Raw genomic sequence first — 19,822 nt, 5'->3', positions numbered from 1 at the left:
GTTATCGATAGCCATCGCGGCAGGAAGGTTCTGCTGCATAAGCCAGCAGCTGATACATTTCCTGGCTTTGTTTATTTTGCAAAATGGCACAAGCTCAACGAATTAATAATGCTGAATGCGCAAAAACTGAGACTTTGGAGGAAACAGATGGCGCACAAAAAACGGAGTCCACACCTACATTGCTGCTGCGCCTGGAACAGCCGCACGAGGAACGCCGGGTCGTCTTCCACGATGGTGTCATAGACAACGAGCATATGAATCGCATGAAATCGAAATGTGAGTACACAACTTAAAACCATTTTGTGAAGTAGCATATTTACATATTTTATATATGTCTTCAGGCTGTTGCATATACCGCAAACCGGTGGCCTTTGGCGAAAGCTCGTCGGAAGATGATGACGAATGCGAGCACTGTTTTGGCCATCCCGAAAAGCGCAAGAAGAACAAGAAGAAGCCCACCAGTGGTGACTCATGCCCTATAGATCGGCGTGCGGATCAGCCATCCACGTCCGCTGATGCTCAATCAGAGCCGGATCAAGGAACATCGGAATCAGGAACAACCGCTCCACCACCAGACTTCGAAACGACAGTGAAACCTTCACTTTAAACCGTCTCCCACAACACAAACCCAAAATAAATTCGATTAGGACGTAACATTTAAAATAACACGAAACAATTTGCATCTTTTCATTAAAAGCTAACACCAAAATGAGCAGTATATAGATTATACATATACATACATGCATGTATGGACTAAATTGTTGGCAGCAACAGGTACACAGGCAGTTGGCCTATTTTTTGGGCTTCAGCTCAAACGATTCGCTCACATTGACAGGAATATTGTACGCCTTGGCCTGTGCTCGCGAGCGCCAAACCTAAATAAACAAAATATAACAGCAAACAAATTTGTCTATGGCTTCATTCAACGCACCTTGATGGTATAATCATCACTGGTGGTGACCAGCATCTGGGAGTCTTTTGGGTTGAATGCCACGCTGTTAACCACATCTGTGTGCTTGAATTTAGCCAAGCTTATGCCATAGTAGCGATCCCATAGATATGCATGCTGATCCTCGGCGCCACTGGCCACATACTCCTCGCACACATCCAGAAATATGAAGAAACATTCTGTACTGGGCGTATATGCTTTGTGAGCGCGCAGCATGTTGCCCACACGCTTGAGTGTCATTAAATCGATCACATGTATATCGATCTCCTGGGCAATTGGCGGCGGCTCCAGCGGATTAGTTATTATATAGTTCTTGGGCCATGGCCGGGTATTGACATACAGATACCTATGATCCGGGCTCAGTGCCATGCCTATAATATGGCCATGCAGATCAATCACCTTGTCCACCTGATCAAAACGATCTTTCACGGACTCATAGTCCCACCAGTCGGGATCTGTGCGTGGCGATTGCTGCTGCTGTTGGTCTGCTAAACGCTTGGCAGCAATGCGCTCCTTCAGCGTCGGTCCTGGATCCAATTTTTTCGGAAAGTTTACATTGCGTATGCGCTTAAAGCCAATCTGATGTGGCGTAAAGGTCTTCGAGCCAGTCGAAAATATAAGATACTTGGGCACACTGTTCTCCATTTCATCGTATTCGTCATGCACCTCCGAGCAGGACTCGTACTCCTCCTCAGTGTCCTCATAACAATCATCAAGACCAGCATCGGTGGCTGCCGCAGCTGCTCGCCTATACTCCTCCAGATAGTGTATCGTGGCATCGGATGTGTGGCCGGGCCGTGCACGCGATCTGCGCACCTGACTGTGCTCGCTAATGTCCGGCAAATAGTTATCCTCGGGCGTCGCACTGCGCGTACGTCGCAAGCTGGCCGCATGCGACAACGGATTGCCACTGGCCACTGCGGCGGATGTAGAAGGCTGATCACTGCCGCTCGTTGTGGCAGAGCATGCATCTTGCTGTGCCTGTGGCAGTGGATAATTGCTTTCGTCCAGCCATGGACACCTGGCCACCATAATGGCGCGAACGGAGCTGGCGTTACGATTGTAGAATTTATACAGTTGGCTCATGATGGGCACATGCTCCGAGTCGATCTCCTGATTGGCTTTATTCAGCCACAGCACCGAGGTGCTAACCAAATGCGCCAGCCAGTGAAGATCCCCCGATAACAGATACTGATCACTGAACCAGGTGCCAAAGATATCATAAGGCCGATTGACGACACGACAGCGCAAGTGAGATTCTGTAGCGCCCAGATAGAAGACAGCTATCTCGCCAGATGTACTCTGAGGTGAACCAAAATGCACACCCGAAACCAGGAGCAATGTGTCACTCTGATTAAACTGAGAGTATTGGGTGTACTTCCAGCTAAACTGCTTCATGTTGTGCGCATACTTTTCTACAAGTACAACTGAGTATTAGTCCATTGCTTTGGCAGCTGCAATTGCCTACCTGTACAGGGATGTTGTGCGTTCCAGATAATCACATAGCCATCCTTTGAGCAGGTGGCAAACATCTCGCCGTTGTGTGCAAAGCTCACATGCAGCACCTGATGTGTATGTCCATGATTGTATTCGGTGCACGGCTCCAAACGCTGAGCCTGCACAAAGGGTATTTGCATGCTGAGACGCTGATATTCGGCGCGCCAGCTACTGGCGCCTGGCTTAAGCGGTATGCTAGGCGAGGCTCTAAAGTGTTCCTGGAACTTCAAACGCCAGAGGAAATCTTCGTTGGCAATGGAATTCCAACGCCGGCAGACTAGACCTGCTCGAATTAAATCCTGTACATCTAAATAGACAAAGATCTGTAGCAGGGCTGGCTCCGGCAGTGCCCACCAGCCGAATTCGATCGCATCGTGCTCGTTGTCCGCATCGCTGTAATCTTCGCCAACAGCATCTGCAGCCGCAGCTGTGTTTGCCCTAGTCACCAGACGTGCCTTTTTGAAGGTCAATTCCATTTGAGTACCAATAATATATTTAGCCGTAGCCTAGTTTCCTACAACTTCAACTGCTGGCTGGTTAATGTTTAATATTTTTAGCGACAGAGATGTAAAAACGGGTTCTGTCTTTTTTTCTTTTGCTTTGTCTTTGTTTCTTATTGTTGTTTTTGCCCAATATAACGTTATACAAATTGAAAATAACTTTCACTGTTGCGTTTTGTTATTGCACAGTAAGAAACAGCTGTCAAGCAGTGTTGCCAGCTGCCGCCGCACAAAAATAGCTGAATTCAATGTTCAAAATAGCTAAAAATAGCTGTATTAGTTTTCGACCTTAACTTGGCACTAAGCATTACCAATAAGTTGCCAAAAACAGCTAAGCACGTTAAAAACGTTAGTTTTTTCTCGCAGTAGACTCTGAAAAAAGGCGAAATGTAGCTAGGAAATAGCTGTATTGGCAACACTGCTGTCAGCAGCAAGCGCTCATCTCTAGGTTTGACAGCTGTTTTGTGTTATCGAAATCGAAAATTTAAATCAACAACAATAACAACTGTTTGCGAGAATGCCAGCAATATTTCGGTCGCAATGCTTAAAAAGGTGAGCGCGTTCTTACGTGCAATCTTCACTTATATAATTAATACAATTCATATATATTTTAGCATATGGCACCTGGTGCGCCACCACAGTCTAAGGCCAAATCAGAATGCGGTGGTTATTGCTGCCGCCGTGCGTACGCCCAGCACGTTGGAGTATACCAAAGAGGATCAGTTGGCTGGCATGGTCATAGATGAGCTGGTGAAGCGCACTTCAGTGCCGCGGGATGAATTCAAGAAGCTAATAGTCTGCACCTCTAGCGAGATTGTTAACAACGATTCGCTGCGCAGCGTTGCCAAACATCTGGGTCTAAAAAGCTGTCAGGCACACGCCATCCGGAATGAGGCGTGTTCGGTATGCGGACTGCAGATGTCATTGGAAAGCCTGCAGAAAGATCAAGATGGTTGGATCATATTGGGAGACACGCGAGCGAACCTCAAACAGCAGGAAAATGATGTAAAGCACAGCGAGTTGTTAACGGAAGGTATGCCGCTCAGACATCCACGAGCGAATCTGCAAGAGAAGCCAGCCTCATCAGAGTGTCCAGGCGCTGCAGCCGTTGCCCTGACCACCGCTCAAACAGCAGAGCGCCTACAATTACAGCCATTGGCGGTGGTGCGCGAATTTTTCATAGAGCACGACAATGAACAGGCAATATATCGGCTAACCGGCGATCAGCCAATTAAGTTAAATGACGTGCACAGCTGGCAGCTAGTCATAAAAGAGGAGCTGAAGGATCAGCTGGGCGCGTTGGCCGCTCTGGACGTCAACGAAGTGCGCACGCATGATATTAGGCAAATCACTGCTAGCCATTTGCTGACGCACACAGTTCATGCCCTACCCGCTGGCAGCCTGGGCTGCGTCATTATGGAGTCGGGCGATGGGCGATGCGTTCTGATGGTGCTTGAGAAAATGTAATTGTGTGTTGCTTGGGCAAAATTCAATCTCTAATCGATTGTGTGATCCTTTTTTTTAGCATACCAACGCCCAGTCAAGCTGAAAGCTTGCCGCAGCTGACGCTCTACACCAAGGAGCCTTGCCCGCTTTGTGATGAGCTGGTCGATAAGCTGGAAAGAAACTTTTCTGGCGAGTTCGAACTGCGGAAGGTGTTTATCGATCGCAAAGAGAATGTGCGCTATCTGCGACTCTTCCGCTATGATATACCCGTGCTCTTTCTCAATGGCCAATTCCTCTGCATGCACAGTCTTAATGAGCAGGTGCTGCGCGAACGACTAGACGCCCTAAAGGCCACTGGTAGAGAACATAAGAAAACTTAGCCAGCGCATATAGTTGATTATATGTTGAAGCTCCGTTTATTTTATAAATCAAATTCTAAGTGCAACCTAAAATAGTTCACCCATTGGCTTTATAGTTATTTCGTGTATCTGTAAAGCAGAGAGTCAGTCTTTGAGTTAATCCTAAACGTAACCCATTTACCTGTACATGCGGCGGCGTGCGTAATGCATAAAGCACGGCATCGGCTATATTGGCCGGATCCAGGCGTACCATATCCTTGACATAGAAATGTATTTCCTCTGGAAATATGTTGGTATTGACTGCACCCGGGCAAATGCCTGTGACGCGCACCTTGCTCTTGTGCAGCTGAAACTCCTGACGATATGTTTCCGTTATGGCCGTAATGGCAAACTTGGTGGCCGGATATATATTGAACGATGGCAATACATCAATGAAATTCAGCACCTGCTGCCCCGCAATGCTGTTGATTATCAGCACATGTCCCTCAACATCGCGCTTTATCATATTATTAAAAGCTGCCCGTGTGCACCAAATGACGCCCATGATATTGGTGTCGATGACTTCGCGCAGCTTATGCGTATTCCCCGGCGTCACCAGTTCCGTTTCACGTGTAATGCCCGCATTGTTCAGCAGTACGTCCGCACCCTCCAGTTCACGTTCAATCCAGTCGAATGCGCTCTGCACCTGCTCCTCCCTGGACACATCACAGCGTCTTGGTATAAAGTTTTGCCGCAAATTGCTGGGCAGACTGTCTCGCAGCTCCTTGAGCTTGGCCTCGCGACGCGCTAGGCCCACCACACGTAAACCAGCGCCAATCATGGCACGGGCACAGGCAGCCCCAATGCCTCCACTGGCGCCCGTGACAACAGCGAGTTTGTTGTGCCAGCGTTCCATGCTTTCAAGCAAATGAATGCGAGTTTTTAATGTATACACAATGGTGGTCTATGGCGCAGTTGGACGGCTTCCGTGTGCCGGCATTTTCTATCCCAATCTAGGCTAATCCCTTTAATGGTCTAGATTGCGCTTAGCGCACATTCAATAGGTAAGGTAAAAACAAATTATGGTGAAATTAGCTACTTTTATAATTATTGTACTTTACATTCAACATCTACGTATTCATAACTTATTCTTATTATTTCTATAGTCTCTATGAAACTAAAATGTGACTTTAGCTCATGGTTAACCCACGCAAAATAAATTAACATATTCGTTATATGCTTACATTTAATGACTACATGCATATTACTAACTTTTATTCATAACATATATTATTTGTATAATCTCTACAATAGTCTAGACACAAAGAACAAATCATTAGTTTGTTGCCTATTTGAACACATTTGTTCCTAACTTTCAACTTAGTTACTGACTACAAGCATATTACTAACTTACATTAAATGCTTTTTAATTATTTACAAGTACCCTAACACAATTATATTTAAATAACCTGAATTTCAGTCTATTATCGCTTCAATTGTGCTTTCTCGTATTTAAATAAGATTTCGCTTATTTTTTCCCTTGCCTCTAAGTTGAGATCCGGGTCAAGCTTATCCAAGCATTGACCAACATAGCTACTATAGTAAAAGGACTGCGATTCCTCTCTTTTATTCATTTGGCTTGCCATGGTGCCCGTAAATTGATTCACATTGTTCACCATCGAGTGGAGCAAAGTATTTTCCGACGTGTCCGTAAGCTCATTATTTTTTTTGCGTTTCGCCTGAGGGGAGTCCGGTAAAGATTGATGCAAATCATCTAAATTTGCATTCGATTGACTGCAATCGTTATCCTGAGGTTCATGGATTGAAGCTTCCACCAAAGCGCTGCGATCGCATGATTCCATTTCTGATTCTCCATTTGAGTCGGAAAAGCTGGTTGTCGTATCAAACACCTGAAAGCCAGGGTAATTTGAATTAAGAAATTGTAATCAATATTTGTTTAATTACCGATTGTTCGCTATTGTTGAATGTATTTACAGATATCTGCGGCATACGGGTACCAATCAAAAAGCTCATTTTTGAGCTATATTTCCAGCCGCCCCCAATATTGTCATCAGCATCCGAAGTGCCACCGTTATTTTTGATCTTGACGGCCTTGACTTCTGCTTGGAAATACGTACGTAAATTGTTCCATTTCTTAAAACAATCATCTGTAATAAACAGAAAAATACAAATTAACTTATTTAAATACAAGTCTTATATATATTCCAAGTACTTCGTGTGAATGGAGTCCGTGGTCGTAGGGATTTATTTATTTTGTCGGCAGCCTGCTCCCAAAACAGGGCTTTCTTATGCTTCTTCTTGAAATCGGGCACAGAACTGTTCCAAACATAGGCATTGCTCTTAACCAAATCAATTAGATAATTCACTTCTGCTTCTCGCCAATTTACCATCCTCTGTCCTGCAATATCAGAGTTAAGTACAATTACATATTTATTGCCTGCAATGCTTTCAAAACAAGCAATATCTTGAAATGATGTTTTCCAATTTTTACAATTTCCTCTTGCAGAGTGTTGTGCATTGATTTAACTTGCCTCTATGAAATCTGTAAAATATAACATATTGATATAGTTCTTGTTCCCATTGAGGAGTTCAGTTAAAATCAGCTTACGGTTTGGGTTGATGCTGCTTTTGTTGTGTCTGCTCCCAGTGCAATTCCATTTTTTCAATAATATTAAACTCTGACATCTCATCCTGCTCTATTTTGACAAGCCCAATATCAATATCGCTAGCAAGCGGTTGCTTTTTATCGTATGGAACTTTGTTGTTCTCCATTTGTTGCCAATTGAAGTTTTCGGTCTATGTTCTAGAGCGTTCAATATTTACGTTATTTTTGCTATTATTAACAACATCAGGATGTGAAATCCGTATGTGCTCCTTTTGCCCAGGTATGAAGAGCCAGCAAAGACACCAAAGCCATAACTTTTATACTTTAATTAAACAGTACACACGGTTCTGCAATACACAAACAGTTTAGTTTAGCCTGGACATGACAACTCGAGTCAAACACCATACGAAAAACAGCTGTAACTATGAACGAATCGACCGGAATATATTTAAAAGCTCTCATATTTGTCTATCAACATTTATTTGTAGCTTATATGTTGGTATGTAAGTGCGGACAGTATTAATAAATAAATAAAATTGTTATTTTATGCATTTGAATATACATATATTAATATTCAGCTTTGCAGTAAAAAATATCGTTGCAATATAAAATTCTATCGGCCGACCTCCACTATCTACTTATTTATCAGAAATATACATCGTTTTATCGGCCGACCTCCACCATCTATTTATGTATCGCCAATATTAATCGTTTTATCGGCCGACCTCCACCATCTAATTATCTATCTACAAAACCCTCAAGTATACGCAGGTGTTTAAATTTTCATAGAATTAGTGCGTAAAACAAATACTTGAATATATTTATAAGCAACAGCCCAAAGCTCAAATACAAAATGGCACAAATGGATATGGAATTAAAGAAGGTAACGTAAATATACAGGTCAAACTCAACCAAGCGACTGCCGGTAGGCAGCGCGTGGTGCCCCCAAAGAAGGAAAACACTCATCTGTTTTTAACCCAACCCCCAAATAGGCCTTCGCTGAAATGCAAGTTAATAAATTGGAAACCACGAAAAAGATAAACATGATTGACATGAAATGCGACATGGTCAAGACGGGTAAACAGAAATATACGCTAACCGAGAAGAGCACCAGCAATTTGACAGATGACACAAGGTAAGTCTGTCCGTTATAGGCAGTAAAAGCTGTGAATGCAAACTCATAAAGATGCATTTATTCAGGGTCTACATGTCCGTTGGCCGCATGTTTCTGTTGACTGATTTGGACAACATGCGTAGCGAGCTGAAGAGCAAGCAGGACAAATGTGATAAGGCCATTGAGTTGCTCGAAAAGAAGAAGGAATTTCTGCAAAAGTCGCTTAAGGATCAAGAGGATGGACTGCGTGAGCTAGTGCAGCAGCGCAAGGAAGCGGATGCACCGGCAAAATAAAAATGCATACACAATTTCCATTCAAGGCATTTAACAGTCTCCGTTGATACGGACAACCATGTGTTATTTATTATTTTCAATATAATGGTCGAAATTAAAGTTGGCAAAACAAACAAACTCATTGCCCAAATTACGTTCATGCTCCGGCCGAAAATTGCATTTGTGCAGCGGCAAACTGGCGACTAACCACGGTTCAACCACTTCGCCAGAACAAAATACCAGCTTGGATGCGCTGCTGCGCTGTAAATTAATTATTATCTTTGACATCTTGCTCATGCACTCCTCGGAGAGAAATGGTGGATCGGCAATTATCAGATCATAGCATTTATGGTGCCCAAGTAGGTAGTCCGAGCAGCTGTCCACGGCATTGAAATCATAGTGCACAAAGTCAGTGCCATAGGCAGCGAATCGCTGATCGTACTCAAATATGTTGACTGAAAGTGGAATGGTTAGACAGTCAGGAAATTCTCTACACTCTGCCATTGCATACCCTGGTCATGCACATCCTTGATAGTTGCATACAGCGATGGACATGATAATAAAGCAATGCGAAAGTCTGAGCTGTTATGTTCCTTTACAAGTTTGGCTACTGCAGTGCCTATTGCACGTTTCGTACGATCGCTGTACCAAAATTGACTAAGTTGCTGAAACAATTCACTAATTAGCAATAAAATACCGATTTCCGGATTAATCGTTTACCCAATCCTCTTCGAAATGTGCATCTTTGCCCGTTTTGTTTAACATACGCTGCTCTTCGTCATGTTCACGCTTTGAGCGTTCCGCTAAGAATTCATTCAATATAGCTAAGGTGTCCGCTGGTAATGTTATGTCATCGTTGTCCATGGCTATGATTTTATTAATCCTGAATCCATTAATATAAAGTAACGCGGTTGGCCTGTTGCTGTATTGCAATGCAAATTGAAAGGTATGTACACACTGGCATAGCACTACCATTTGGTAGTTGAAAACATGGTATACACTGGTTAGTAATCGATACACTTCACTGTATAGCATTAGTATTTATCGATAGTCATTCAATCGCAAGTTCGTGTCGACACATTTATTTTATTTAATTTAATTTCATACAGTTAAACAACGCTGTGCGTTAGTTGCATTTAAGCGGGTAAGTTTGCTTCAATTTCAAACTACGTTTACGTACATTAAAAAGTGTTAGCTTTAAAACATTCGCAAGTTGTTTCACAACTGCAGCGTTCGCGGCAGCTCCTGTGCATTAGTGTTAGTGAGAAAGGGGCTCCAAATCAAAAGAAGAAAAAAAAAAGGCGGCTGCAATGGTTAATAACCCAATTTACCCATGATATCCACACGCTGGTGTACATAAGTGAATATTTATTTATGTGTACAAGCAGGCTAGGCATATGCAGGTCGCTGCCATTAATGCTGCTGCACATTTGCTTTGCCGGCAGTTGCTACGTGTTGCCCAAAAAAAAATAAAATAAAATAAAATAAAAAAGTCGGAAGTAGCCAATTTAAGTGCCGATTTTGTGCGTTTTTTCAGTGGCCAGCGAAGCTATAAATGTAATTAAAGTGCACTTTGGTATAAGCTTTGATTTTGCTCAGTCATGTTCATTTCATACGTGGGGTCTAAAGAGTTCAACAATGCCAATCAGCGCAATCAAATGTCGCACAATAAGAGCGCGCACCTTGTTCGCCAAATCTGTGTGTGTACGGCGGCTGACACTGACGTGTTCCTCGTGGGCCCAGACGTGACGTCATTTGTTTACGCATTATTACATAGATTTCATCATGTTCAGCTTGATTTAACCACCAATGTTGCCCAAATACTTTGGTTATTAAATTTCAGTTATTAGTCGACCTTATTCTAAAATGCGCATAACAAATGAACAATTAATTATCTAGCGCTGAACTCGACCTAGTTTGGTATCGAAAGGACATCATTTACCAAAATCAATATTGGTTCTCGGCCCAACAATATGCATACGGTATGATTGCCCCTAATGACCACCAGCAGCTGTCAATAACGTTTCGATTCACCTGTGCATTATCATCAGTGTTGCCTCACTATTTGACTGACAAAAAAGCTGCTAAAGTTGATGAAAAAAAAACAGCTAAAATGAGTTTAGCTAATGTTGCCAGACTTTTGAAATTGTAATTACATTTCGTAGTTCTCTTTAATTATGTTCAAATGCATGGTTAAAAAATAGCAAGCGAACGATAAAAAAAATTTGCTGTTGTTAATAAATATATTACTTCTTTCATATGTTTTGTATATTAAATCCAATTGCTCTTAAAAATAGTCAATAATTGCAAAATTTTTCCGCCAGTTTTCAAGCTCGTTTTCTGCCCACGTTACGCCGTCGCACTTTTCTTTGCACTCTCATTCTCTCTCTCTCTCGCTCAGCTCTGACGCCCCCTCTCTGTACGTTGTGTGCCTGCCACCTGTTTGGGCAATAGCCTGTATGTGTGTGAGTGTGTGTGTGTTTGTTGTTATTTTGACGTGTATGTCGTAACGACATGCACATTGTGGTTACTTTGTCAGTGGTTTGGCTCTCATCAGTCTGTTTTGTTAATCGCTGAAGCTAAGCTGGAAACCCGTAACTTACGGCTGCACAATTGAAGTAATCTTAAACATTATTGTGAATTTAGTTAGAAACTCATTTAATTGTTGTGCCTCGTTAAGCTCATTTTTGATTTCAATAAAAACTTTCTGTACGGCTTTTAAAAGCCATAATAAATACAATTAAACTCTTAAACAATTTCTTCAGAAAGTTGAAGTCGTTTTTTAAGGCTTCTTTAAATTTGAATTGGTTTATATTTATGTGTGGTTATTAAACTAGTCAAGTTACGTTTGCTTTTTCAATTGACATTTTATTTTTGTGTGCTTTTTTGTTGTTGTTGTGACTCTTACAAAACTTGGCCATAATTGCAGTCAAAATATCTGCCGCTACTTTATACATAGTTGCCAGACCCGAACATTAACGCCTCTTTGGCAACGCTGTACACGCCTTCGACATTAAGCGTAGCTCTGTGTGTGCGCTTGTGTGTGTGTGTGTGTGTGTGTGTGTATATGTGCTTATGTGTGTCAGTGTGTGTGCAACTTTCCATTCAACTGGTTTTTGTTTTGTTTTTACGACACACAATACTTATGTCTATGTAAATTACAATTAAAATCGCGTTTCTTAAAAAAAAAAAAAAAACCTACCAAAGCTGACGAGTGCAGCGAGAACAGTTATCTTTTGGGTCTACCGAAGATTGTTATACACGTATAACAGATATAAGATTTCTAATCCGAATTTGCTGACTGATTGTAGGTGTTATATGGTACTTGAAATCGAAGTAAATAGTATTTAAAAAAAGATATATCTGAATAAAAAAAAAAAAGCTTTTTTATACACATATTTGTCTGTGATGTCAGAATGTTTAGCCATGTCTTACATATTGCTTGTCAAAATTGTAAAGCCCTAGGCAAGGGTAAACATAAAGAAATGTACCTAAACTTGATAATGCATATCAGAGTCAGGAATTGAATCTTATTCTCAACAATTTATAGTCTATTCTCACAAAGAAGCAGTTTCTTAGTTTAAAGTCATATCTATATCAGAGTATATTTTGTGAAATGTGAAAAGCAATAATCATACTCGTCGGCCCAGTTTGCCTTTTGGACAACTCTCAGTTACCTGTTGAACTGCCCTCGTTTTAGCAACTTTATATTAACCAATTTTATCATGACAATGCACGTTCTGGCCTATACAAAGGGCAATATTAATTGTATTTAATAGCTGAGAGCGGAATATTAAAAAAAGGGGTAGAATCTGTAACCAGGCGAAATACTTCAAGCGTACGTTTTAACGTTATTCTCTTAATTAGTTATATTTCTCTATTAAAAATTTCTTTAGTTATTAATATTACCTGCACCAAATATCAGTTGTAGACCAAGTATTTAAAGTTTATCAGGCCAACGATTAGCAAAGTGTTGATAAGAGGCAGCTCTCTGTTTGCATTGTCACAGTGTGATAAGGTTTCTAATGGTATTTATTTGACTTTTTTGATAACCAACTTGCAGACCGGAATATCAGCAGAGAGCTCTAGAGGAACACTACAAGCATGAGTGCAACAACTGAACAGCAACAGCCGAGCTTTGACAGCGCCCAGGGCGATGCACAGCCAAGCTCATCCACCACATCCCAGCCGCAGCAGCAACAACAACAACAACAACAGCAGCAGGAACAGCAGCAGCAGCAGCAGACAACACAAAATGCTACGGCAAGGCTGCTCCAGCATTTCCAAACAAACCGCATCGATTCGGCGCTTTGGGCGTTACGTCTGCTAGTTATCTTCTTTACCGTCAGCTATGTATTGCCCATATTCACGTAAGTACTTAAAAAGTCTGTATAATTTTTGATCACCTACAAAACTGAGAAATGGGTGAAACATGTGTAGCCTGTGTCGGAAGGTCTTTTACATTTGTATTTACTCAACTACGTTCACAAATTCTTATGTAAACACATTACTTTGCCTCAATTGATATCATGAAAATCGCATAGAGAGGCGACATTAAGCTGAAGAAATATTTAGAACGGAAAGTCTAAGAGCGAGGGTGAGTGTGTATGTGAGAGTAAACGAGGGAAATCCAGCTAATACAGTCAACATTTGCATACTAGTTGGAAAGAGTTCAAAGCTAGCGGTTAGAAACAAGTTATAGTGAGAGAGGAAGATCACAGAGAGAGAAAGAGAGCGAAAGTAGGCGAAAGTAAGATGGTATCAAGGGTAATATAGTGTCAATTCAATATAAAAGCCTTGAAGCTCTTGTGAATCGCATAGAAAGGCGTTGTTAAACATAAATACGGTTAATAGGGAAAGGAACCAGAGGGAAAGTAAGACTAGGACAAGACTAAGTAAAAACCAGTTTAAATAATTGCCTTACTCAAAGGTTTTGCGAATCGAATAGAAGGGCATTATAAAATAATTAAATAGGGATAATCTGTGTATGCTAATTCTAATAACCTTTCATATGATCGCGTTCATAAAGACAGGCAGGCCGACATCTATTTGTAGGCTTGGTCAAGATTCCTTAACTCTTTATATGTTTCAAACTTAAACAACTACAACAACTAACTGACTAATCCTCAACTCCATTTAATGTCTTTTTAGCTCACAGCAGAGCGCTTTCAACAAAGTGTTGCTTGCGAATGCGGCCATCTCGGCGCTGCGTTTGCATCAGCGTGTGCCTGCATTCTCGTTCAGCCGCGAATTTCTGTCACGTTTGTTTGCCGAAGACTCGTGTCATTATATGATGTACTCGCTGATCTTCTTTAGCATTCGTCCCACATTGCTGGTGCTCATACCCGTTGCACTCTACTCGGTGCTGCATGCGTCCAGCTATTCGCTCAAGTTGTTGGATGTAAGTAAAATGTTAAGTGAGCCACTTGGATCAGCCTGATAATATAACTTGTTCTCCCTTTTTAGCTTATTGGTCAAAATTCTTGGTGGACCGCACGTTTTGTCATCTCAATTGTGGAGTATAAGGCGGCCAATATACTGAAGGCCATCGCCTTCTGCGAGATTTTCATTATGCCTTACGCCATTGTGTTGACCTTTATGTGAGTACTATAAACTATTTATGTATATATGAATATGGCTGCAAACCAGGATTTGAAACGGTGCGATCAATATATATATGTATATATGTATATCATATATCACACATGCTAAGCCGTAAGAGCTAAAAGCTGTACTTACCATATGTGAAGTAAAACGAGGTTTTTGGACATTTTATGAAAATGTTGCTTACCAGCCGATTTTTGTTTAACGCCCTTCGATGCGATTCACAAAATCTTCAAGTAAAGCTAATATAATATGACGCTTTCCAACTCTTTTTCTGGTCTTATTTTCCTTACGCTATCTCCTAATAGCCCAAAAGCCGTTCTATGCGATTCGCAAAACCTTTAAGTAATATGGTAACTGGTTCTCTCTAATTATTGTCCAAGTTCTACTTGCACTCACGTTCGCTATCTTTTTAAACTTATTTTTGTTTAACAAAGCCCTTCTATGCGATTCACAAAACCTTCAAGTAAGGCAAACTCATTTGGAAAGGAATTTTGGATAAATACAGTTCAGACGTAAAAAATGGAACGAACCTTTTTAAACTCATTCAAGGGTCTTTATATATGATAGGTTGGTTAAAGAAAAGAAAAGCTTTCGGAAAATGGTGTGCCGGCCAGCCAACATACATATATACATATTTATATATTATTGCTAATCTTTGGATATTCCTTTTGAACAGGGCCCATGCTGGTTTGATGACGCCCATTATCTACTACCACTACCTGGTCATGCGCTATAGCTCGCGTCGCAATCCCTATCCGCGCACCGCATTCGCCGAGCTGCGCATCACATTTGAGACGCTGGCCGCTCGGTCGCCGCCAGTCGTTGGCAAGATCATACGCGGCGGCATTGGATTCGTGAATCGCCTGGCACCGCAGCCACAGCCGGCGCCGGCGCAGTAGAGCCCGGACGGCAGCATCAAATCTAAGAACCACAATCAAATTGACAAGCAACCAGCAAAATCATAAGCTAACTAACTCTATTTTAAATACAAACACACTACTGCACACACATACACACACACACACACACACACACACGCACACGCACACGCACACTCAGGCACACACACAGGCATATACACACCCACACACATACACAGAGACTCACATCAGTGTTAAGGCTCACATTTTGAATTGTTAACAAAATTGTGTGACGCACTCGTTGGAACATAAAATTGATTGGTTTACAGTAGACATTTTTATTGGTCACTTTTCTTTTACAACAATTCCGACAAGAAAACAATCGATCTACACTATTTTTGATATTTGAAAATTGTTGGAAATTTCAACGTTCGTATTATTAACGTTAATGCAGACAATTAGTTAAAATTTGTTGTTGCTTGCTTCAATGCAAAATTGAACAGAGAGAAGATTATGAAACAATTGACGCTGATTATAAATATTTATACATATAACATCCAATATATATTTTTTATTAAGCTACAAAGAAAACGACCAGAAAGTTGTAATTAAATAAAAAACAAATGAGAAAAGAAAACAAAAACTGGCAACTAATTAAATTGTTCGCGTCTTATGCTAATCCGATTATCGTTTGTAAACAACAATTACTTTTAATATATTTTAATGTAATATATATACTATGAATAGTGGACTGTGTGTGTGTGTGTGTGTGCTTAGGCAGCTATATTAAAGTCTAGTTAGAATATTTGTTACTTTGCGAACTTAACAAATTATGAAATTTTCGACCTGAAATCGGACAATATACAAGCGCTTACAAATTGGATTAAAATAACAAAATCTATCAAAATTTAAATATTGGATGACACAAGAAAATAAGAAAAACCAATTTTTCAACTCAAAATAAGTAAGTTCGAACAACTTTCAAGTTAAAATGTACTCACAAAAACTTAATTCTCTTAGACGCCGAGTCAATAGATGATAAGGCATGACCAAAATTTGTGCCCCATATCGATTCATTCACAATATGCCACAAAATATGCAACAGTTTTTTTCATCAAAATCAACAAAACGGATAATTTTTGATATTTTTGCACACAAGCATTTGTCAGCATCAATCATAAACAAATTTTGGTTATTTCAACAGTCAGGAAATTTATGGAATTCAAATAAAGTATTATGTAAAATGGAAAATTGGAAATGTCTGTAAGTAGCTAACACACAAATTTCCATCTTATTTTACATTTGTTGTATATCTGTTTATTCAGCTGAATTCTTGACAAAATTTTATAACGTTTGGGGTTATTCCACTGACAAGGGTGAAAATTAGGTGGAAAACGGTTTTTTTTTAATTTTTCATAGGGCTTTAAATTAAAACAAAAAAAAAAACGATGTGGAAATTCGTTTAAAATTTCGTTTCACCTATTTCGATATTCCGCCGACATGCGTGAAAAATGAGGGAAATTCTTAGTTTACATTCAATTGGATTGATACTTAAAAAATCTTGTTTAATTGAAGTCTAGTTGATTTCAAGTACAGTTCAAAATTGTTTCGAGAGTGCTCATGTCGATGCTGACCGACTAGCAGATACCCTATAACCAGCTTTGTGAGTAAAACTATGCACAATGTTGTTAGCTGTGCAAATACATGCTGCCCAATCGGAAAATGTGTGAAAAGCTAATAAAATGAGAACAAAAGCAGGTCAAAATTTGCTGGTAAATATTTTGTGTACAAGAAAAACCCAAGAGCCTTATCCTTAATGCCTCACAGGAAAACGGGAAAACTCGTTGCATACGTAAATTATCCAATTTGACAACAAAATGTGCGTGTGTGTGTGCGCGCGTGTGTGTGTGTGTGGAAACATTTCAACCACCAAGCGGCCAGCATATCTCTGCTAATGTGGGGTAGACATTGGGCTCCACTTGCGAGAACTTCAACAAATGAATTTTGCTTCCGAATTTCCAAACAAGTTCAATGAACTTCGGCGCAGCCAATGCTTTTCTTGTGCTGCGCCAAAAAAAAAAAAAGAAAAGAAAAATGAAAAGGAAAACCAGAACTTTTCTAGCGGGGAGATTTGTGGGTGCAGGGAAATGAGGGGGCTGTTAAGCACAAGACTCACTTTTGTTTTTGGTGAGTGTGCGGGGAAATTTGTTAGTCCATTGCGTAGAGGGGAGGTCGCGCTCGCCATTCAACAGTGAGACAGGCAGTGCTACCCCTTGGCCCGCGCCCGGCAACAACCCCTCCCACTCCCCCACCTCCGCCCCTCCCGCCTCGGGTGTCGATGTATCTGCGCGCTGACGCTTTCATGGGGTTCTTGAACTTTCCCTTTTTATTTGGCCAGATTCGCGGCGTTTGTTTTCTTTTGGCTTTTCGGAGCAGCGCACGTACATATACATAAAAATATATCTATATAAATATATATATATACCCAAGAATTTTTGAATGAAGCTTATTTTACGTTGAATTTTTGATCGCTTTCTGCTGCTGCATTCGAGTTTGACGTCTTCGTTTTCCTGTTTTTCGAACAGCTTGATTTGTGGCTTCCCTTGAAGAGCTGCCTATTAAGCCTATTAAAGCCTATTCAAATTCTAGAGTTCTCGAACCATATTAGCCCGTGGGAGTATCTTGTTTTGAGACGCATAGAAAAAGACATATCCGAAATCTATAAAATATCCATAAAGTCTTTCTGTTGCAGGCAGAACATATGTATGTCGAGCCTGGCTGGATCGGGCTAGTATATTATATAGCGACCATAGGAACAATCGGCAGAGAAAGAGAGAAACTTGTGAGAACAATTTGGTGTTTATCCATAAATCTCAGCCAAACTTCACATTGTTATGCTTCACTATGCTCCTATATAGCTGCTATAGCTCCTATATAGCTATATCATATAGCTGCCATAGGAACGATTGATCAAAAAGTAGGTTCTTGTATAAAAATCTCTTTTGTGTATCAAGATATCTTGTTCTTGAACTAGTTAAACTATGCTGCTTATATGTTAGCCAAATCGCACTGCTATATTATATATTATATATATTATTATATATATATAAATATTCTGTATTCCAAGTTATTTACCAGCTTCGCTCTTTTCACACGTCTGAGAAATATTCATAAGGGTATTAAAACTTCGGCATTCATTCTTACTTTCTCTTGTTTATTTGAATATAAAAACAATTAATAATATATTTCTTACATTTTTAATTGGCTAATAATTATAGTCTCTTAGGATTATGTTTTTTCCGAACAGTTCGAAAAGCTTTCAATAGTAAAAAGTAAACTATTTTAGTAATTAATATGTATACTGGCTTAACATAAACGTAGATATTAGATATTAGCTGAATAGTTGGTCTTGCATTTTAATTAGGAAATTCAAATATATTTTTCTGAATAAATATTAAACTAGCTTGTTGTCCTGCCCTATAGAGACAGTCCAAATTGTATGTTGTACTATCAAAATCATCCCATCAAATCAAATGAGACACAAAATTATAATTCATCAAATGAACAGAGTCCGCTTGAATATGGGTCAAGCTAAGCCATGTAACAGAAATCAAATTGGACAAGTACTTTGTTTTTGACTGTGGAGGAGGGTGGTGGAGAGCTTGATAAGGGGGGTGGGGGGAGTCCGTCCGCCTGTCAGCTAGCAACCACCATGATATGATAGCTTACCAATGCACAGCTTGGGACACGCATTAAATGGAAGACAGCGCGAGCTGATTATGCATTTCCACCCTGGGCTATCCACAGGCAAACAAGCCTATAAGTGACATCATGAGCGCCCGCCCGGCCAGCCACCCACACAACCAGAAAACAGTTGCAGTTGCTGTAAAAACAATATATACACATACATATATATATGTATATATATATTATATTAGATACAGAAAGTAAAAGGCATAAGCCCCCATGTTTTTTGGGGTTCGGACTCGCCGCATTCTGGAAGCTCGCCCGCAAAGGTCTTTGAACTCTGCGCCCCGTAAATGGGTCATAGAAGAATTATTGTTTTTCCCAAATTTCCCTGGTGTCCATTATGTTTTGGTGGTGGCACGGGCTCCGGTCTCCGTCGCGCCGCAAAACAACAAAATCAATTTCAATTGCATTGCGTAGTCGCTTGGAGTTTGCGCATTTCAAACAGCTGTTCAAAGGGAAATTTTTATTTAATCCCGTTTGAGTGTGTTTTTTATGCGCAAGTTCGGATTAGTTTGGCCGTTTGAGCAGGGTAATTGTTGAGCGCTAAAACGCAAATAAAATGTTGTTATGGTCGAATTGTTAGAATAGCTTCATGGGCAATACTTAAAAAAATATTCATTTTATGCAGTTATTTTAAGAAACATTCACAGAAGTCTACTTGGAAAGCGATTCATTTATTTTATTTATAGAACTCACTTTTGAGTCAACAAGGGAATTTTAGAAAATTACGTTTTTGTTAAATTCCTAATTAGATTAAATTAATATGGGACTTTATTTGTATATAAAAAGTAATTCATTCCTTATTTGTCCTCTTAAATTTTTTCCTAATATTTTAAGCTCTCTCTGAGGTCTGGCATAAAAT

General features: G+C 40.3%; 9 protein-coding genes across 12 annotated transcripts in view; 5 read left to right on the top strand and 4 right to left on the bottom strand.

The window, feature by feature from the left end:
* Window positions 1-65: 65 nt before the first annotated feature.
* LOC115758904 (uncharacterized protein ZK945.8) lies at window positions 66-778 on the top strand. Its single transcript, XM_030699701.1, has 2 exons — window positions 66-276; window positions 342-778. The coding sequence occupies exons 1-2, from the start codon at window positions 84-86 to the stop codon at window positions 605-607; spliced, it is 459 nt and encodes a 152-aa protein (XP_030555561.1). The 5' UTR covers window positions 66-83; the 3' UTR covers window positions 608-778.
* Window positions 772-3,290, bottom strand: LOC115758898 (F-box/WD repeat-containing protein 5). The gene is made up of 3 exons (XM_030699694.1): window positions 2,418-3,290; window positions 932-2,364; window positions 772-875 (listed from the first exon to the last, which is right to left on the bottom strand). The coding sequence occupies exons 1-3, from the start codon at window positions 2,920-2,922 to the stop codon at window positions 792-794; spliced, it is 2,022 nt and encodes a 673-aa protein (XP_030555554.1). The 5' UTR covers window positions 2,923-3,290; the 3' UTR covers window positions 772-791.
* Window positions 3,291-3,380: 90 nt separating this feature from the next.
* LOC115758900 lies at window positions 3,381-4,834 on the top strand. The gene is made up of 3 exons (XM_030699697.1): window positions 3,381-3,498; window positions 3,561-4,409; window positions 4,472-4,834. Exons 1-3 carry the CDS (start codon window positions 3,464-3,466, stop codon window positions 4,770-4,772), a joined length of 1,185 nt encoding a protein of 394 aa, XP_030555557.1. The 5' UTR covers window positions 3,381-3,463; the 3' UTR covers window positions 4,773-4,834.
* LOC115758902 (farnesol dehydrogenase) lies at window positions 4,801-5,794 on the bottom strand. The gene is made up of 2 exons (XM_030699699.1): window positions 4,933-5,794; window positions 4,801-4,880 (listed from the first exon to the last, which is right to left on the bottom strand). Exons 1-2 carry the CDS (start codon window positions 5,644-5,646, stop codon window positions 4,839-4,841), a joined length of 756 nt encoding a protein of 251 aa, XP_030555559.1. The 5' UTR covers window positions 5,647-5,794; the 3' UTR covers window positions 4,801-4,838.
* A 19-nt stretch (window positions 5,795-5,813) lies between these two features.
* On the bottom strand, window positions 5,814-7,854 carry LOC115758901. The gene is made up of 5 exons (XM_030699698.1): window positions 7,360-7,854; window positions 7,283-7,293; window positions 6,964-7,149; window positions 6,696-6,898; window positions 5,814-6,640 (listed from the first exon to the last, which is right to left on the bottom strand). The coding sequence occupies exons 1-5, from the start codon at window positions 7,521-7,523 to the stop codon at window positions 6,215-6,217; spliced, it is 990 nt and encodes a 329-aa protein (XP_030555558.1). The 5' UTR covers window positions 7,524-7,854; the 3' UTR covers window positions 5,814-6,214.
* A 213-nt stretch (window positions 7,855-8,067) lies between these two features.
* LOC115758905 (prefoldin subunit 1) lies at window positions 8,068-8,881 on the top strand. Its single transcript, XM_030699702.1, has 3 exons — window positions 8,068-8,239; window positions 8,349-8,491; window positions 8,557-8,881. Exons 1-3 carry the CDS (start codon window positions 8,210-8,212, stop codon window positions 8,762-8,764), a joined length of 381 nt encoding a protein of 126 aa, XP_030555562.1. The 5' UTR covers window positions 8,068-8,209; the 3' UTR covers window positions 8,765-8,881.
* LOC115758903 (protein-lysine N-methyltransferase CG9154) lies at window positions 8,779-9,686 on the bottom strand. Its single transcript, XM_030699700.1, has 3 exons — window positions 9,464-9,686; window positions 9,255-9,408; window positions 8,779-9,198 (listed from the first exon to the last, which is right to left on the bottom strand). Exons 1-3 carry the CDS (start codon window positions 9,605-9,607, stop codon window positions 8,828-8,830), a joined length of 669 nt encoding a protein of 222 aa, XP_030555560.1. The 5' UTR covers window positions 9,608-9,686; the 3' UTR covers window positions 8,779-8,827.
* A 107-nt stretch (window positions 9,687-9,793) lies between these two features.
* LOC115758683 (Krueppel homolog 2) lies at window positions 9,794-15,812 on the top strand. Of its 4 annotated transcripts, none has more exons than XM_030699424.1 (5): window positions 9,794-9,887; window positions 12,807-13,113; window positions 13,895-14,144; window positions 14,210-14,343; window positions 15,027-15,811. In XM_030699424.1, exons 2-5 carry the CDS (start codon window positions 12,848-12,850, stop codon window positions 15,247-15,249), a joined length of 873 nt encoding a protein of 290 aa, XP_030555284.1. In that variant the 5' UTR covers window positions 9,794-9,887; window positions 12,807-12,847; the 3' UTR covers window positions 15,250-15,811. The 4 variants fall into 4 exon arrangements, with proteins under 4 accessions (XP_030555284.1, XP_030555286.1, XP_030555285.1 ...); XM_030699426.1 differs by lacking the exon at window positions 9,794-9,887 and adding an exon at window positions 12,564-12,581 and having other exon boundaries at window positions 15,027-15,812; XM_030699427.1 differs by lacking the exon at window positions 9,794-9,887 and adding an exon at window positions 12,750-12,771 and having other exon boundaries at window positions 12,823-13,113; window positions 15,027-15,812.
* A 599-nt stretch (window positions 15,813-16,411) lies between these two features.
* LOC115758680 (Krueppel homolog 1) overlaps window positions 16,412-19,822 on the top strand; it is a 36,870-nt gene continuing 33,459 nt past the window's right edge. Inside the window, exon 1 of the mRNA XM_030699421.1 lies at window positions 16,412-16,473. The gene's annotated coding sequence lies outside the window, so the exon portion shown is untranslated. The remainder of the gene's footprint in view (window positions 16,474-19,822) is intronic.

This window comes from Drosophila novamexicana, unplaced genomic scaffold, assembly GCF_003285875.2.
Source record: "Drosophila novamexicana strain 15010-1031.04,08,12 unplaced genomic scaffold, DnovRS2.1 tig00000193-arrow-pilon, whole genome shotgun sequence".
In the NCBI taxonomy this organism is placed as follows: Eukaryota; Metazoa; Arthropoda; class Insecta; order Diptera; family Drosophilidae; genus Drosophila; species Drosophila novamexicana.
Note: the sequence above shows the minus strand (reverse complement) of the source record. Positions and strands in the feature narration are given on the sequence as shown.

What these genes read in the sequence shown, in the direction of transcription:
- LOC115758904 (XM_030699701.1), top strand. Translation starts at nt 84, where the DNA reads ATGGCACAAGCTCAACGAATTAATAATGCTGAATGCGCAAAAACTGAG. An exon ending in GAATCGCATGAAATCGAAAT is followed by an intron (nt 277 to 341) that starts GTGAGTACACAA and finishes ATATGTCTTCAG; the next exon opens with GCTGTTGCATATACCGCAAA.
- LOC115758898 (XM_030699694.1), bottom strand. Translation starts at nt 2,922, where the DNA reads ATGGAATTGACCTTCAAAAAGGCACGTCTGGTGACTAGGGCAAACACA. An exon ending in CGCACAACATCCCTGTACAG is followed by an intron (nt 2,365 to 2,417) that starts GTAGGCAATTGC and finishes TTGTACTTGTAG; the next exon opens with AAAAGTATGCGCACAACATG. An exon ending in GTGATGATTATACCATCAAG is followed by an intron (nt 876 to 931) that starts GTGCGTTGAATG and finishes TTGTTTATTTAG; the next exon opens with GTTTGGCGCTCGCGAGCACA.
- LOC115758900 (XM_030699697.1), top strand. Translation starts at nt 3,464, where the DNA reads ATGCCAGCAATATTTCGGTCGCAATGCTTAAAAAG. An exon ending in CGGTCGCAATGCTTAAAAAG is followed by an intron (nt 3,499 to 3,560) that starts GTGAGCGCGTTC and finishes TATATATTTTAG; the next exon opens with CATATGGCACCTGGTGCGCC. An exon ending in CTGATGGTGCTTGAGAAAAT is followed by an intron (nt 4,410 to 4,471) that starts GTAATTGTGTGT and finishes CCTTTTTTTTAG; the next exon opens with CATACCAACGCCCAGTCAAG.
- LOC115758902 (XM_030699699.1), bottom strand. Translation starts at nt 5,646, where the DNA reads ATGGAACGCTGGCACAACAAACTCGCTGTTGTCACGGGCGCCAGTGGA. An exon ending in GCACGCCGCCGCATGTACAG is followed by an intron (nt 4,881 to 4,932) that starts GTAAATGGGTTA and finishes TCTGCTTTACAG; the next exon opens with ATACACGAAATAACTATAAA.
- LOC115758901 (XM_030699698.1), bottom strand. Translation starts at nt 7,523, where the DNA reads ATGGAGAACAACAAAGTTCCATACGATAAAAAGCAACCGCTTGCTAGC. An exon ending in ACGGACTCCATTCACACGAA is followed by an intron (nt 6,899 to 6,963) that starts GTACTTGGAATA and finishes TGTTTATTACAG; the next exon opens with ATGATTGTTTTAAGAAATGG. An exon ending in TCAACAATAGCGAACAATCG is followed by an intron (nt 6,641 to 6,695) that starts GTAATTAAACAA and finishes CCTGGCTTTCAG; the next exon opens with GTGTTTGATACGACAACCAG.
- LOC115758905 (XM_030699702.1), top strand. Translation starts at nt 8,210, where the DNA reads ATGGCACAAATGGATATGGAATTAAAGAAG. An exon ending in TGGATATGGAATTAAAGAAG is followed by an intron (nt 8,240 to 8,348) that starts GTAACGTAAATA and finishes ACCCCCAAATAG; the next exon opens with GCCTTCGCTGAAATGCAAGT. An exon ending in AATTTGACAGATGACACAAG is followed by an intron (nt 8,492 to 8,556) that starts GTAAGTCTGTCC and finishes GCATTTATTCAG; the next exon opens with GGTCTACATGTCCGTTGGCC.
- LOC115758903 (XM_030699700.1), bottom strand. Translation starts at nt 9,607, where the DNA reads ATGGACAACGATGACATAACATTACCAGCGGACACCTTAGCTATATTG. An exon ending in CACATTTCGAAGAGGATTGG is followed by an intron (nt 9,409 to 9,463) that starts GTAAACGATTAA and finishes GAATTGTTTCAG; the next exon opens with CAACTTAGTCAATTTTGGTA. An exon ending in CAAGGATGTGCATGACCAGG is followed by an intron (nt 9,199 to 9,254) that starts GTATGCAATGGC and finishes TTCCACTTTCAG; the next exon opens with TCAACATATTTGAGTACGAT.
- LOC115758683 (XM_030699426.1), top strand. Translation starts at nt 12,848, where the DNA reads ATGAGTGCAACAACTGAACAGCAACAGCCGAGCTTTGACAGCGCCCAG. An exon ending in ATTCGCTCAAGTTGTTGGAT is followed by an intron (nt 14,145 to 14,209) that starts GTAAGTAAAATG and finishes CTCCCTTTTTAG; the next exon opens with CTTATTGGTCAAAATTCTTG. An exon ending in GCCATTGTGTTGACCTTTAT is followed by an intron (nt 14,344 to 15,026) that starts GTGAGTACTATA and finishes CCTTTTGAACAG; the next exon opens with GGCCCATGCTGGTTTGATGA.